General features: G+C 50.5%; 1 protein-coding gene across 1 annotated transcript; it reads left to right on the top strand.

Annotated features, from left to right (window-relative positions):
* Positions 1 to 8,813: 8,813 nt before the first annotated feature.
* LOC120105235 lies at positions 8,814 to 10,496 on the top strand. The gene is made up of 3 exons (XM_039117517.1): positions 8,814 to 8,903; positions 9,039 to 9,887; positions 9,936 to 10,496. The coding sequence occupies exons 1-3, from the start codon at positions 8,814 to 8,816 to the stop codon at positions 10,494 to 10,496; spliced, it is 1,500 nt and encodes a 499-aa protein (XP_038973445.1).
* The last annotated feature ends 3,728 nt before the right edge of the window (positions 10,497 to 14,224 follow it).

The following is a 14,224-nucleotide window of genomic DNA, read 5'->3' as shown; positions in this document are numbered from 1 at the left end:
CCAATCTGCGCCCCCTCTCCGTGGGTGCGAGTCCGTGGGATGTCACCGGCGGCATCGCTCCCCTATCAGACACCATACGGCGGGCGAAAGGGAGCCCCCGCCATCGTCAAAGTCCCCACCGAGCCCAGTCTTCAAGCCGGGAGAGCTCACCGTGCCGTCGTCATCTTGAGAGCCGACGCCGAAGCCTAACCCCTCGATTGCGGAAGCAGCCATCGTAGGCAGGGTCTGTCCCGTGTCGGGGCGCCTGCAGTGTCGACCAAGAGCCGGGGAGGCCTCGCCGACCAAGGCAGCGGCGTCCCCGTCGGAACTCAACAGGAAGGTCGAGGAGCTAGAGCGACAAATCCAAACGCTCTAGGACCAGGCTCCTAGGCGCGATGTGGACGTCGACTTCACGATCGAGTGTCCATTCCCACGATCGGTCGCAGATGAGCCGATCCCCCAGAGGTTTAAGATGCCATAAATGGAACCATATGAAGGTTCATCCGATCCTCTGGACCACCTGGAGAGCTACAAGGCTCTCATGACTCTCCAAGGAGCCACGGACGCCCTGCTTTGTAGGGCCTTCCTAGCAACCCTCCGCAAAGCAGCTCGCCTCTGGTTCTCCGGGCTGAAACCCAGTTCGATTCTCTCTTTCGAACAATTGGGAAGGCAACTCGCCACCCATTTTGCTGCTAGCCGACGTCAGCGCCAGACTTTAGACTCTCTTTTCGCTATTAAGCAGAGGAAAGGGGAGCCTCTAATAGATTATATCGATCGCTTCACCTCAGCTACATGGGAGGTTCGTGATCTTGATCAGTCTATCGCCATATCGACGCTAAAGACTGGAGCTCGGTCCTACAAATTTCTCTTCTCCATCGGGAAAAGTTTTTCCACCAGCTTTGCAAAAATGCTGGCTCGAGCCCAGAAGTACGCCAAGGCCGAGGAAGCCATGGCCTTTTGACGAGAGGCGGCCGAGTAGCCGACTAAGACGAAGAAGAAATGCCTTGAGGAGCGCTCCCGCCTAAGGAGCTGATCTCCTCGGCGTGAGAAGAATCCTCTCCGACCCCGGAGCCCGGTTGACCCGAGGTCTCTGGCCCAAAAGTTCAACAAGTATGCTCCCCTTCCGAAGTTCGGGAGGTACACCCCCTTTCTTCCACCCGAACTGGGATTCTCATGGAGATTGAGGATCGAGGCTACCTCCGATCTCCATCAAAGATGCGGTCCTCAGCTCCACGGAAGCGCTCGGACTAGTACTGATGCTTCCATAAAGACTACGACCATGATACGGAGGACTGTTATCAGCTCCGTGATGAAATTGAGGCACTCATCCACCGTGGACGGCTGAGCCGGTTTGTTACCGGCCAATCTAAAAGGAGGGCACCGGAGGAGCAGAACCGCGAGCCACCCAAGGAGCAGAACAACAGTCGCCCCGTCGTGGGCGTTATTCGCACCATCGGTGGAGGACGACCTAGAATGCCTGAGACGACAAGCCGAAAAGAAGGAGCCCCTTCAAAACATCTGCGCACTATGGAGGTTATCTCCTTCTCCGATGAGGACCTAAAGGGTGTTGAAACTTCCCACAACGACGCTGTAGTGATTTTCTTTGCCATCGCAAACTATGATGTAAAAAGAGTTCTGGTGGATAATGGAAGCTCTGCAGATGTCTTGTTTTATGATGCCTTTCAAAAGATGGAAATGGCCGGAGAACAGCTTGAAAGAATGAGCACCCCCTGGTCGGGTTTACAGGAGACTCTATGCCCGTCGAAGGGGTTATCAGCTTACCCGTCACGGCCGGAAGTGCGCCCCAGAAAAGTACTGTGAAGTTAAACTTCCTTGTGGTTCGGGTCGCTTCGGCCTACAACGCCATTCTCGGTCGACCAGGGCTGAACGTCTTCCGAGCGGTGGTGTCAGCTTATCACCTCTTGATGCGGTTTCCTATGAGCAAAGGGGTCGGCAAAGTCTGGGGGGATCAGGCAACCGTGAAGCAGTGTTACATGACCGCGCTCAAAGGCAAGCAGCCAGCTGAGTTCCCCCCTCAAGCACTGCCCATTGAGGGGCTAGAAGTACGGGATGAACCAAGACAGCAACGAAGTGAGCCGGGCGAGCCTCTCCTTTGTGTTCCCCTGAGGGATGACAAACCTGAGCAGACTGTACAGATCGGGTCTAGTTTGAGCCCGAAGGTTCGAGCCCATGTGATCGAGTTTCTCCAGGCCAACACGGACATCTTTGCCTGGTCGTCTGCCGATATGCCGGAAATAGACCCCGAGGTGATGGTCCACCACCTCAAAGTATAGCCGACCCACAAGCCGATCAGACAAAAGAAGCAGAGCCTAGCAACTGACCAGCAATAGGCGGTAGCCGAAGAGGTCGACAATCTCCTCAAGGACGGCTTTATCAGGGAAATCACTTATCCTGATTAGCTTGCGAACATTGTCCTCGTAAAGAAAGCTAATGAAAAATGGCGCATGTGCGTAGACTACACCGACCTGAACAAAGCTTGCCTGAAGGATAGCTTTCCTCTTTCAAGGATCGATCAACTTGTTGACGCTACCTCCGGACATCAACTTTTGACCTTCATGGATGCCTTCTCCGGATATAATCAGATCCGAATGGCATCCAAAGATGAAGAAAAAACCGCCTTCATTACTAACAATGGTCTCTATTGTTACAGGGTCATGCCTTTTGGACTGAAGAACGCCGGTGCGACCTATCAACGGCTTGTCAACAACATCTTTAAAGATCAAATCGGGCAGAACATGTTGATCTACGTCGACGACATGCTAGTAAAAAGCCAGACAGCCAGTCACCATATTGCTGACTTGGAAGATGCGTTCTCCACTCTCTGAAGGTACCGAATGAAGCTCAACCCTGTGAAGTGCGCCTTTGGGGTCATTTCAGAAAAATTCCTCGGCTTCATGGTGACGCAACGAGGAATCGAAGATAATCTTGAAAAGATCCAGACGTTGCTGGAAATGACACCGCCAAGGACAGTCCACGAGGTGCGGCAGCTCGCTAGATGAGTGACGGCTCTTGGAAGATTCGTCGCTCGATCGGCCAAGCGGTGCCTCCCCTTCTTCAAAATTCTCAAGAAGCCAAAGGACTTCGTATGGTCCGAAGAGTGCCAGTGAACCTTTGAAGAGCTCTGACGCTACCTCGCCACTCCCCCTTTGCTTACGAAGCCGCAACATGGGGAGGTTCTCTTTCTGTACCTTGCGGTCTCCCTAGCAGTGGTAAGCTCGATGCTGGTCCGAGAAGAAGATAAGAGCTAGAAGTCCATTTTTTACACCAGCCGGATCCTACGAGATGTGGAGTCCAGATATTCCAAGTTAGAGAAAATTGTCTACGCGCTCGTCACCTCGGCCCACAAGCTTCGACCATACTTTCAGGCACATCCTATAGTCGACTGACTGATCAACTCATCAGGCAAATATTGCAGCGGTCTGATTGGGCCAGAAGAATTGCAAAGTGGGCGGTTGAGCTCGGAGAATTCGATCTTGAGTACCGCTCTAGACCGGCAATCAAAGCCCAAGTGCTCGCCGATTTCCTAGTAGAGTCCACATTGTCGGACGACTCCTCAGCTGCGCTCGATCAGACAGAAGAAAATGCCTCCGAGTGACCGTGGATTCTGCATGTTGATGGCTCTTCAACATCGAGAGGCAGCGGCGCAGGCCTCATCCTTGCCAGCCCGGAAGGAATAGTGGCAGAGCAAGCCCTGCACTTTGAATTCCCCATTTCCAATAACAAAGCGAAGTATGAAGCTCTGATTGCCGGGATCAATTGGCTAAAGAGCTTAACACCCCCAGCTTAAAGGTCTTCAGTGACTTCCAGTTCGTGGTGAGCCAAGTTCTGGAAGATTTCGAAGTCTGGAAATCGTCCATGGTAAAATACCTACAAAAGGTACGGAGGAGAGAGAGAGGGATATTTTTTTTTCACAATTTTGACAGGAGAGAGCCTATGAATTTCTTGTTGACTTAGCTGAAAATGCCCAAAATTGGAGTAGCTATGGTGAAGAAGTAAATAGAGATGAGCTCGGATCTAGAGAACCAAGTACCTACGGAATAAAAACAGACCCAGAACTCAAAAATGTCATGTCCAATCTAGTGAATGGGATGAACAATTTAAGTAAAAAGTTTGATACTTTCACTGTTTCTACTAGTTCGAGTTCATACAAAAAGTTAAATCTCATCATGAAAGTGGGACACGAGCCACAGGGCTTATGTATCTTGTGTAACAGTCCGGAGCATCTAGTGGAGTGCTGCCCTAATCTGCCCACCATAAAGGCCGAGCAAGCAAATGCTCTAAATTCATATAGTGCCTTTAAGAAGCCCACTCTCAACTCATTCAGCCCAGTTTACCACCCTGATAATAGGTTCCACCCAAATTTTTCATACAAGCAGAACGAACCTATTCAGCATCAAGGTGGTCCACCAGGTTTTCAGAACAACTACCCTAGGATAGGTCCATTACAAATGAACCAACCATTGGTTCCATCTATACCTCCTTATAATGCTCTTATCCCACAGCAACCTTCACAATTAGAAACCATGATGGCTAATATGATGAAACAACAACAAGATTTTATCAAGCAACAACAACAGACCAATACAGCCCAAGCCCAGACTAACCAATTCCATGCGCAAGCAATTGCAAAACTTGAGGTTAGTCTGAGCCAAATAGCTAACTCTCTAGGGGATAGAAAGAAAGGTGAACTACCTAGTCAACCAGTGCCTAACCCTAGTAGACAACAAAATCAAGGTCAGATAGGTCAGTATCAAATCAATTCTAATGAAAATTCAACCTATGAAGTCTAGGCAATTACCACTTTAAGGTCTGGCAAGCAAGTGGACAATAAAGTCCAACTTCCTGAACATGAAAAAGAAAATAAAACTGAATCCGATAAGAACCCTATTCAGAAGAGGGGTCAAGAACAGGATAAATCAGACAAAAAGGAAGAACCCATAGAAACATACAAACCTAAGGTTTCCTTTCCCAGTAGACTTCAGGACTCCAAGAAACAATCTAACTTTGATGAAATCATGGAAGTCTTTAAAACTGTTCGGATAAATATACCTTTTCTCGATGCCATAAGACAAATTTCCTCCTATACAAAATTCTTGAAAGACCTCACCACGGTCAAAAGAAAAACCAGCATTCTTAGACAAGCTGTTATGGCTGCACAAGCCTCATCTCTCATTCAACAACAGATTGCCCCGAAATACAAAGATCCTGGTTGCCCCACCATTGAAATAAAAATAGGAGAGACGATCATCCAGAGAGCCCTATTAGATTTAGGAGCCAGTGTGAACCTACTTTTCTACAATGTGTACCAAAAGTTAGGTTTGGAGGAATTAAAGCCCACAAATATTACCCTTTCCTTAGCAGATAGGACGGTGAAGTATCCCAAGGGGATTGTAGAGGATGTAATAGTGAAGGTAAACGAGTTTTACTATCCTGTGGACTTCGTTATCCTTGAGACCGAACATGTAATACATCCAGACAATCACACACCTATAATTTTAGGTAGACCCTTCTTAGCCACAGCAAATGCTGTGATCAATTGTCGAAATGGGATGCTGAAGTTATCTTTTGGCAACATGAAAGTCAAGCTTAATGTCTTTAACATAAGTAAACAACCACCAGACGATGAAGAAATCAATGAAGTTGACATGATTGAAAGTTTGGTTCAGGAGACTTTCTTACAAACTTATAATAAGGACCCTTTAGAAGCTTACCTTGCCCATTCCGAGGAAGGGGTCAAGCATGCGCCCCTTAGTTCTGTTTCCCTCATGAGCATAGATCGTCATCAGCCAACTGTTCTTCCTCGGACTCTTCCAAAACCATTCTTAGATAATGGTTGAAAAAAAAAGGGGATCTACATTATGTCTGGCTGAAGACATAAAACTTAGCGCTCTTGGGAGGCAACCCAACATATAAATATTAAAAAATAATATATATATATATATAAAATTTACTAACATGCAGGTTTGAAGTTTTTTTTTTGGCCCCAATTGTCACTTTACCCACCCATATCAGGTAACTTCTCCTCTGTCCTATTACTGCTTTAAATCTTCTTTAACATTGAGGACAATGTTAGATTTAGGTATGGGGGAGAGAATATTTTTGATTTTTTATGCAATTTAAAAAAAAAATAAAAAAAAGGGGGATTTCAAATTTTTAACTCAAACTCTAATCTTTTTGGCTGTACAAACTAGGAATTGCTTTGACAATAGCTTTGAGTTAAGGAATATGATAGCAGTTCTAGCTTGAGTGTTCGTCCCACCTATCTTCTACTAACATGATACAAGATGATTTAGCACCTACACGTAAACATATAAATAGTGGGGTATGTATACTTGCAACTAATATGAATACTTTTAATCTTCAGGATAATTTAAAGTTATATGTGTGATGAACACCAAAAAAAAAAAGAAAAAGAGAGAAAATAAAATAAAATAATGAGTTTATTTTAAGTCTTCTCACTGAGTAACCGGGCCTCTTGCCTGGCAAGCAGCGAGTGTTCGCGTAAAAAGGTGAGGATGGCTGAGATTAAACTCTGAGTGACTAATTTGGCCTTGGAGCCTAGTTGACTTGAGTTATTAAGCATGTTAGGGTATCTTTACACCTAGTGCCCTGAGCCATCTGGATCGGGAGTCATTGGCCTAACACTCGCTACATGGGTTAGCTAGAAAGCTTAATAAGGCTAGATATTGCACAAGTCATTCTTTTTAGCATTCAAAAAAAAATAATAAAATAAATAAATAAATAAATAAATAAATAAATAAATAAATCTGGGGTGTTCATTACCATTTAACTCTAGAAAGTCTTGAAAATTGAAGTGATCATGTTGGAAGTAAGACCGAGGTGGTGGTCTTTCCAGAGGATGAACTGGAGGGGACCCGAGCGGAATGGCGGAGCACCGCCATCATCGTGAGGAGCTTGGGGAGGCCTGTTCTGGCGGAATGGGTGGCCAAGGAGATCAAGCGGGTGGGACGTCTGGACTACAACGTGGATTGCTTCTTGCTTATGGATGGCTTCATTGTCGTCCGGTTCGCCAAGGAGGAAGATCGTGAGGCTGCTTTGATGAATGGTCCGTGGATTGTGGCTGGCCAGTTGCTTGCAATGGAACGGTGGCGACCTAATTTTGTGCCCGGAGAAGGAGGTATTGGTCGGGTGGTCGTATGGCTTTGTCTGCCACGGCTGCCCTTGGATTACTGGAAGAAGGAGACCATCCTCAAGATTGCGGCTAGTGCTGGTAATCCCTTGGCCGTGGACGAATTTACAGATCAGGGGAGGCGGTATGGTTTCGCCCGGGAGAAGCTTAAGCTGGACTGCTCTGGACCTCTCAAGCCGGGCACCTTGATCAGGGGGAGCTCGGCGGGGGTTGAGGAGACCTTTTGGCAAGGGTTCATCTATGAAAACTTGCGTGCCCCTTGTTCCAAGTGTGGAAGGATAGGGCATCTGGCGCCGGATTGCGATGGCCTTCCAACGGCAGGGGGTACGGTGAAGACAGCACCGGTCAAGGGGAAGGAGAAGGCAAATGATGGGGCAGAGTCCTCGAAGGCTGGTAGGCAGAAGGATGGGGTAGGAGCTGCCTCGGAGGAACTTTCGGCGTTCGGTCCGTGGATGGTTACCAACCGCATATGGCACCAAGGGGTGACCAAGAAGAAACCGTGGAGGAAGGAGACGAATGAGTCCGGTTCTGGACCGAGTTCGACGCCCACGGCTTTCTGATCTGGCAAGGTCGCAATGGGGGATGGGTCGGGTTCCACTGTTTCTCCGATCGACCTTGAGGCATGGTAGAAGCCGTTGAAGGTTGCTCGGCGCAGGACGCCGGAGAAGGACGTCTCGGTTGCTGGGGCGGGCAAGGAAATGGTCGGACCGAGTCAACTCGGCCGAGTAGCTGGAGGTGGAGTTGACTCAAGCTCCGGGTTGGACTCGGCTCGACTCAATCCGAGTGAGGACCGGGATGCGGGCCGGGGTGCGAGTCGGCTGGATGGTGGACTGGGCCGAGTTGATGACAGGCCAGAACCCACTGTGGTGCAGCGTACTGGTGGATCGGATCCAAGCCTGTGGAAGCGGTCCAGAAGCTCATGTAGGGCATTTGGCATGGGGGGCAAGTCGGAGAAGGGGACGTCTCACATCGCTGGGGGGATCCGGTTTCCGGCAGCGGTGAAGGGACGGCCGGTGTTTGTTCCCCACTGAAGGAGCAGAAGCTCCCCTCCCCCTCTATTGGCGGCTCGTCACCGGCCCCCGTGGGTGGTACGTGAGGCCTGGGACGGCGGTGATCACGTTGGAGGCGGAGTGGCGGAGGCTCCGGGGATGACAAGAGCCAGTTCGGCGGCGTCAAACCTCTCGACGCTAGGGATGACGGTCCCATTCAGGGTGTCCGGCAAGGGGGGAAGGCAGGAAGTGGGGGCTGGGGAAGTCGGTGCCAACTGTGTGATGCCGATTCCAGATGGAAATTCTATGGTTATGCTAGGGGGGTCACCGTGCCAACTGGCACGGGAGAACAATGCTTTGGCCTCTGAGCTGGGAACCGGGAAGCTGGCATCGGTTGATTCAGGCGTCATCAAGAGTGTCAGTGGCTTCAGTACAGAACTAAGATGGGTGATGACAGAGGGCCCTGCGGCAGTGGTTGAAGCCAATGTAGTTTCAGCGTGCCATTTGGCACGAACTGGTGACGGAGGGGATCACGATCGAATAGTGTGTCAGATGATGGCTGCAGCAAAGGGTGTGAGCCCTGCTGGCTTGGAGGGTGGAGGAGCTATAGAAGAGGCGGTGTTTCATGATTGCAACCCCGGGGCAGGGGGTTGTGATGTAGCCTTGGGTGACCAATGAAGGTTATACTATGGAATTACCGCGGCGCGGGGAAGCCTTCCTTTGCCCCAGCTTTCCGTAGGATTGTGCAGCAGCATAGTCCGAATGTATGTGTGTTGTTTGAGATCCGGTTATCGGGAAGGAGTCTACAGAAGGCTAGAAGAGCAGTACCTTGGACGTGGGGATTTTATGCAGTGGAGTCTTAGGGGTTGTCGGGTGGCATCATTGTCACTTGGGTGCAGGGTTCCTGCAGGCTGGATGTCTTCCATGTATGTACCCAGGAGGTGGTAGTGGTGATCTCGGAGGGTAGCAGAGTTTCATGGGTTCCTGCTGCGGTGTATGCTAGTACTGATTTCAGGGAGAGACGGATACTGTGGGAGGAGGCGTCTCAGTTGATTAATCAGGGGTTCCCTATAATGGTGGCTGGTGACTTCAATTGTATTGTTGATCCTCAGGAGAAGATGGGGGGGAGGCCTTTCTTATATGAGAGGCCTTTCTTATATGAGAGGAAGGTTAAGGAGTTCCAAGATTTTTTGACATCGAGTGGGTTGATAGACTTGGGGTTCTTTGGCTCTAGGTTTACATGGTGCAACAATCAGCAGGGCCAGACTAGAGTATGGGAGCGACTTGATAGAGCCTGCGCTACCGCTGGGTGGGTTCAGTGCTTTCCGGATCTCCATGTGAGCCACTTGCCCAGGATCGCGTCGGATCACTGCCCACTACTAGTGAGTACAGACACTTACATTCCAGTTCGTCATCCCTTTAGATTTGAGAAAATATGGCTCTGTTATCTGAGATCATGGGAGATGGTGAGGGAGGCTTGGAGTGCACCAGTTAGAAGAGATGCTATGTATCGGGTGTCTCGTAGATTGGAGCTGACGAGGAGGCAACCAAGGAGGTGGAATCGAGAGAAGGTGGGAGATATTTTCAGGAGGATTGAGGAGTCGGAGGAGGCCATCATCGGGTTACAGGCTCGGGAGGACCAAAGGGGTGGTCTAGCGGATGTGGAGATGGGGGAGCTCAGATCATTATTGGCCTTGCATGATGGGCTTCTTAGACAACAGGAGATATTTTGGAGACAGAAATCGAGAGTATAGTGGATTATGGAGGGGGACATAAATACTAGATTTTTTCATCAGGCGACAGTTATCAGGAGGCACCAGAACAGAATTAGAGTTATCCGGGATGAGGAGGGGCAGCTGTCGGAGGATCCGGAGGTGATTCAGAGGATTTTGGAGAGCTTCTTCAGGGCTAGGTGGACAGAGCAGCCTATGGGTGGGAGCTCAGCGGATATGGCCCCGCCCTTATCTAGGGTGTCAGAGGAGGAGACAGCAGCGTTGATTAGTCCAGTCTCGGACAGGGAGATCAGAGAGGCAGTGAGGTCCCTTGCGGGGGACAAGGCTCCAGGGCCGGACAGCTTTCCACCTTTGTTTTTTCAGAGATATTGGATGATAGTTGGGCGAGATATGATGGCGGCTATACAACAGTTCTTTAGCACAGCAGTGATGGCAGAGGATTGGCAGAGGACTTTCATTACCTTGATATCGAAGTGGCAGGATGCCACGGAGCCGGGTCATTTTTGTCCGATTAGCCTTTGTACGACCTTGTACAAGGCAACGACGAGAATCCTTGCCGGCAGATTGAGAGATGTTCTCCCTAGGCTTATCAGCCCAGAGCAGGGGGCTTTTTTGGAGGGGTAGAGTATATCTGACAATGTGCTTATTGCCCAGGAGTTTATGTTTGATCTCGGTCGGGCTCCGATGAGGAGAAGCCTAATGGGGGTCAAGCTTGACATGGAGAGGGCCTATGATAGGATGAGATGGGATTTCTTGCAGCAGTCTTTGCAGGGGTTCGGGTTTCATAAGACTTGGATCAGTTGGGTGATGGGTTGTGTTCGTGCTTCCTCCTTTGCTATTTTGGTGAACGGTACGCCGTCCCGCTTCTTTATGTCCTCAGGGGGACTGCGCCAGGGATGTCCCCTCTCTCCCCTATTATTTATTATGTGCGCAGATGCACTGTCTAGATCCTTACGGCGGGCAGTGGCTACTCAAGAGTTGGAGGTCTACAGGCCGGTGGTGGGGGCTTCTCCGATTTCCCACTTGCTTTTTGCTGATGATTGTTTGCTCCTTGCCAGATCGTCACGGCAGGCGGCTCAGGCTATTGGTCAGATTCTTCAGGATTACTGTGCGGCATCGGGACAGCGGGTCAACCTGACCAAGTCAGCTATTACTTTTAGCCCAAAAACCAAAGTGGCGGTGAGGCGGTCTATATTGGAGAGCCTAGGGGTGGGAGAGCAGGAGGGCACAATGACATACTTGGGCGTTCCACTCTCGGGCCAGAGGTTGCGGAGTAGGGACTGTACATCCATGGAGCTTAGCATCAGACGCCGATTGGAGGGGTGGCAGATGCATACACTTTTTATGATGGGTAGGATTACTCTGGTTCGTTTAGTTCTTACTTCGATCCCTATCTATCTACTTTCCAATGCTATCATTCCAGTTAGAGTCTTGAGGTCCTTTGAGCAGCTATTCAGGAAATTTATCTGGGGGAGGAGTAGTGGCAGAGGTGGAGTCCATTTGCTGGCATGGGATGTGGTGTGTCAGCCGACTAGCCATGGAGGTTTGGGGGTGCAGTCGCTGGTGGCGAGGAGGGAGGCTTTAGTGGCTAGACATGCGGCTAGATTCATGCTTGAGCCCGAGAGCATGTGGTCCTCGCTGATGAGGGCCAAGTATGGTGTCTTGGCTCCCGGGGCGCGAGCCGGCCGTCACCACTCTCCGATCTGGAGGGAGATGTGTGCTAGAGCTGGGGTGGTACTTCCGAAGATCAGATGGACCATAGGTGACGGTCAGTCTATTGATGCGTTAGAGGACAGTTGGGTGACCGAGCTACCGATTTGTTGTATGCCGACCATGGTGGATTCGACGCGATTATCAGGTTGCAGGGTTAGCGAGCTGTTGACCTTGGAGGGGGGCCGATGGAGGGAGGAGCTGATCCGTGAGGTTTTTGGGGAGCAGCTGGCGGAGTCGGTTCTATCCCTTCATGTTCCCTCCGGGAGGGGCCGACAGGTTAGTTTGGATGCCGACGGGACGGTCGCGGGTTCGTGTTAGAGATCTTCATGCCCTGATTGGTAGGGAGCCAGCTCATCAGATTGAGGGTGGGTGGATATGGAGGCTGAGGATTCACCCCCGTGTGGCGTTATTCATCTGGAAGGTGGCCTGGGGTTGCCTTCCTACGAGAAGTTTATTGGTTCGGCGTGGTATGGCGGTCTCTCAGTGCTGTGAGGAGTGTGCAGATATCGAGGAGATGATCGAGCATGTCCTTCTGCGGTGTCCTAGAGCTCGAGAGATTTGGCGGAGGTCACCAGTCCTACTACCCGATTCGGTGGTGTTTGCGCAGAATTTGATTCATATGTTGAGAGCTTCCATGCGGAGCCCCAGATTTGCTGAGGCCGGGATTGTAGGCATACCTGTCCTACTACATATGGTTGGACAGAAATGCCGGTCTGTTTGAGGGGAGGAGGTCGTCTCCGAGGATGGTGGTAGACAGAGCGATGCTATCTGCGAGTGAGGTTCTTGCGGCTACCGTCGGATTTTCTTCTAGGATAGCCAGGGATATCTGGGGTACTTGTCATGCTGTTTCAGCGCCCCAGTTTGCCCTTGTTTCTTGGGTACCCCCACCCCCTGGCTTTTTCAAGGTAAATTTCGACGGCAGTCGGTCAGCAGACGGTGTGACTGGAGGGGTTGGATTTGTGATCAGGGACCATCTTGGGAGGATGATAGCAGCAGGAGGACGGCGTACGCCGGGTCTCACAATGGTCGAGGCTGAGTTGCAGGCTGCGTGGGAGGGTATATCTTATGCGTGGCATGTACTTGGTGTGGAGAGGGTATGCCTCGAGGGCGACTCTTCTGTGGTTATTGACTGGATTCGAGGAGCGGATCGTTTTGGAGATGGCCATCCCCTGGTTCGGGAGACCCGTGGGTTGGCGCGGTTGATGGGTGAGGTTCAGATTGGACATGTGTTTAGGGAGGCGAACAGAGCTGCAGACTGGGTCGTCTCCTTTGTTGCCCGGCATTCCGGAAATTTTCTGTGGACGTCTGTATCGGATATTCATCCCTCCTTGTATTTCTTACTGTCCCGCGATGTGGCAGGTTGTACTCACATCAGAGTTATATGAAATGAGTAGCCGCTTTTACCAAAAAAAAAAAGGTACGGAGCATCGCTTCAACCTTGACCAACTTCGACATCCAGCATATCCCTAGATCATAAAATGCAAGAGCCAACCTGATGTCGAAGCTGGCGACCTCCACCTCGGCCGAACTCCCAACAGGCACCTTTCTCGAGTGCTTAAAGACGCCAAGCACGGAAGAGCCCGAGCCAGTGCTGTGCGTAGAAATCGAGCCTAGTTGGATGGATCCCCTAATAGACTTTCTACGAGATGGAACCCTCCCCGCGGACAAGCTTGCAGCTCGACGAGTCGAGCGCTCGACTGCCCATTATATTATGTACGAGGGCAAGCTATACTGCCAATCTTTCACATCGCCACTCTTCAGATGTCTCCGACCTTCGAAAGCGGATTATGCGATGTAGGAGGTACACGAGGGGATCTGTGAAAGTCACCAGGGTGGCCGAGCTTTATCACATAAAGTTCTGCGGCAAGGGTATTACTGGCCCACTATGCGCGAGGACACGGTGGAGTTCGCTCGAAAATGCGACCAGTGCCAACGCTACGCCAGCATTCAACGCAGACCCGCGGCGCCATTAACGCCGATCAGCGCCCCTTGGCCTTTTTCCCAGTGGGGAATCGACATCATGGGACCCTTCTTCTCGGCCACAGGGCAACGAAAATTCCTCATCATCGCCATCGACTACTTCACCAAGTGTGTCAAGGCAGAACCCGTCGCCCAAATCACCGAACCAAAAGTGCAAGATTTCGCCTAGAAGATGATCATCTGCTGGTTCGGACTCCCCCGGGTCATTATATCTGACAACGGTCATCAATTCGACAATGCTCGGTTCGACGAGTTTTGCTTCGAGCTCGGTATCAATCACCGCTACACGTCGGTGGCCCATCCACGAGCCAATGGGGAAGCAGAAGTTACCAACCGGACCATCCTGCAAGGGCTTAAAACCAGGTTGGACCGAGAAAAGGGGCAGTGGGCAGAGGATCTCTACAATATCCTCTAGGCGTACCGAACAACCTTTAGAGTTCCTACTGGGGAAACCCCCTTTAATCTATCTTATGGTACGGAGGCAGTCATTCTTCTTGAGGTCGGGTTGCCCTCCCACCGAGTCGAAAGCTTTAACGCCACCACAAACTCGATACGACTTCGAGGCAACTTGGACCTACTTAAGGAAATAAGAAAAGCCGCCCAGATTCGCATGGTAAGATACCAGCGAAAAACGGCGCAATATTACAACTCCAGGGTCA

The sequence above is a fragment of the Phoenix dactylifera genome, unplaced genomic scaffold (assembly GCF_009389715.1).
Source record: "Phoenix dactylifera cultivar Barhee BC4 unplaced genomic scaffold, palm_55x_up_171113_PBpolish2nd_filt_p 000240F, whole genome shotgun sequence".
NCBI classification, from domain to species: Eukaryota; Viridiplantae; Streptophyta; class Magnoliopsida; order Arecales; family Arecaceae; genus Phoenix; species Phoenix dactylifera.
The sequence above is the reverse complement of the archived record's forward strand: the minus strand, read 5'-3'. Positions and strand labels throughout refer to the sequence as shown.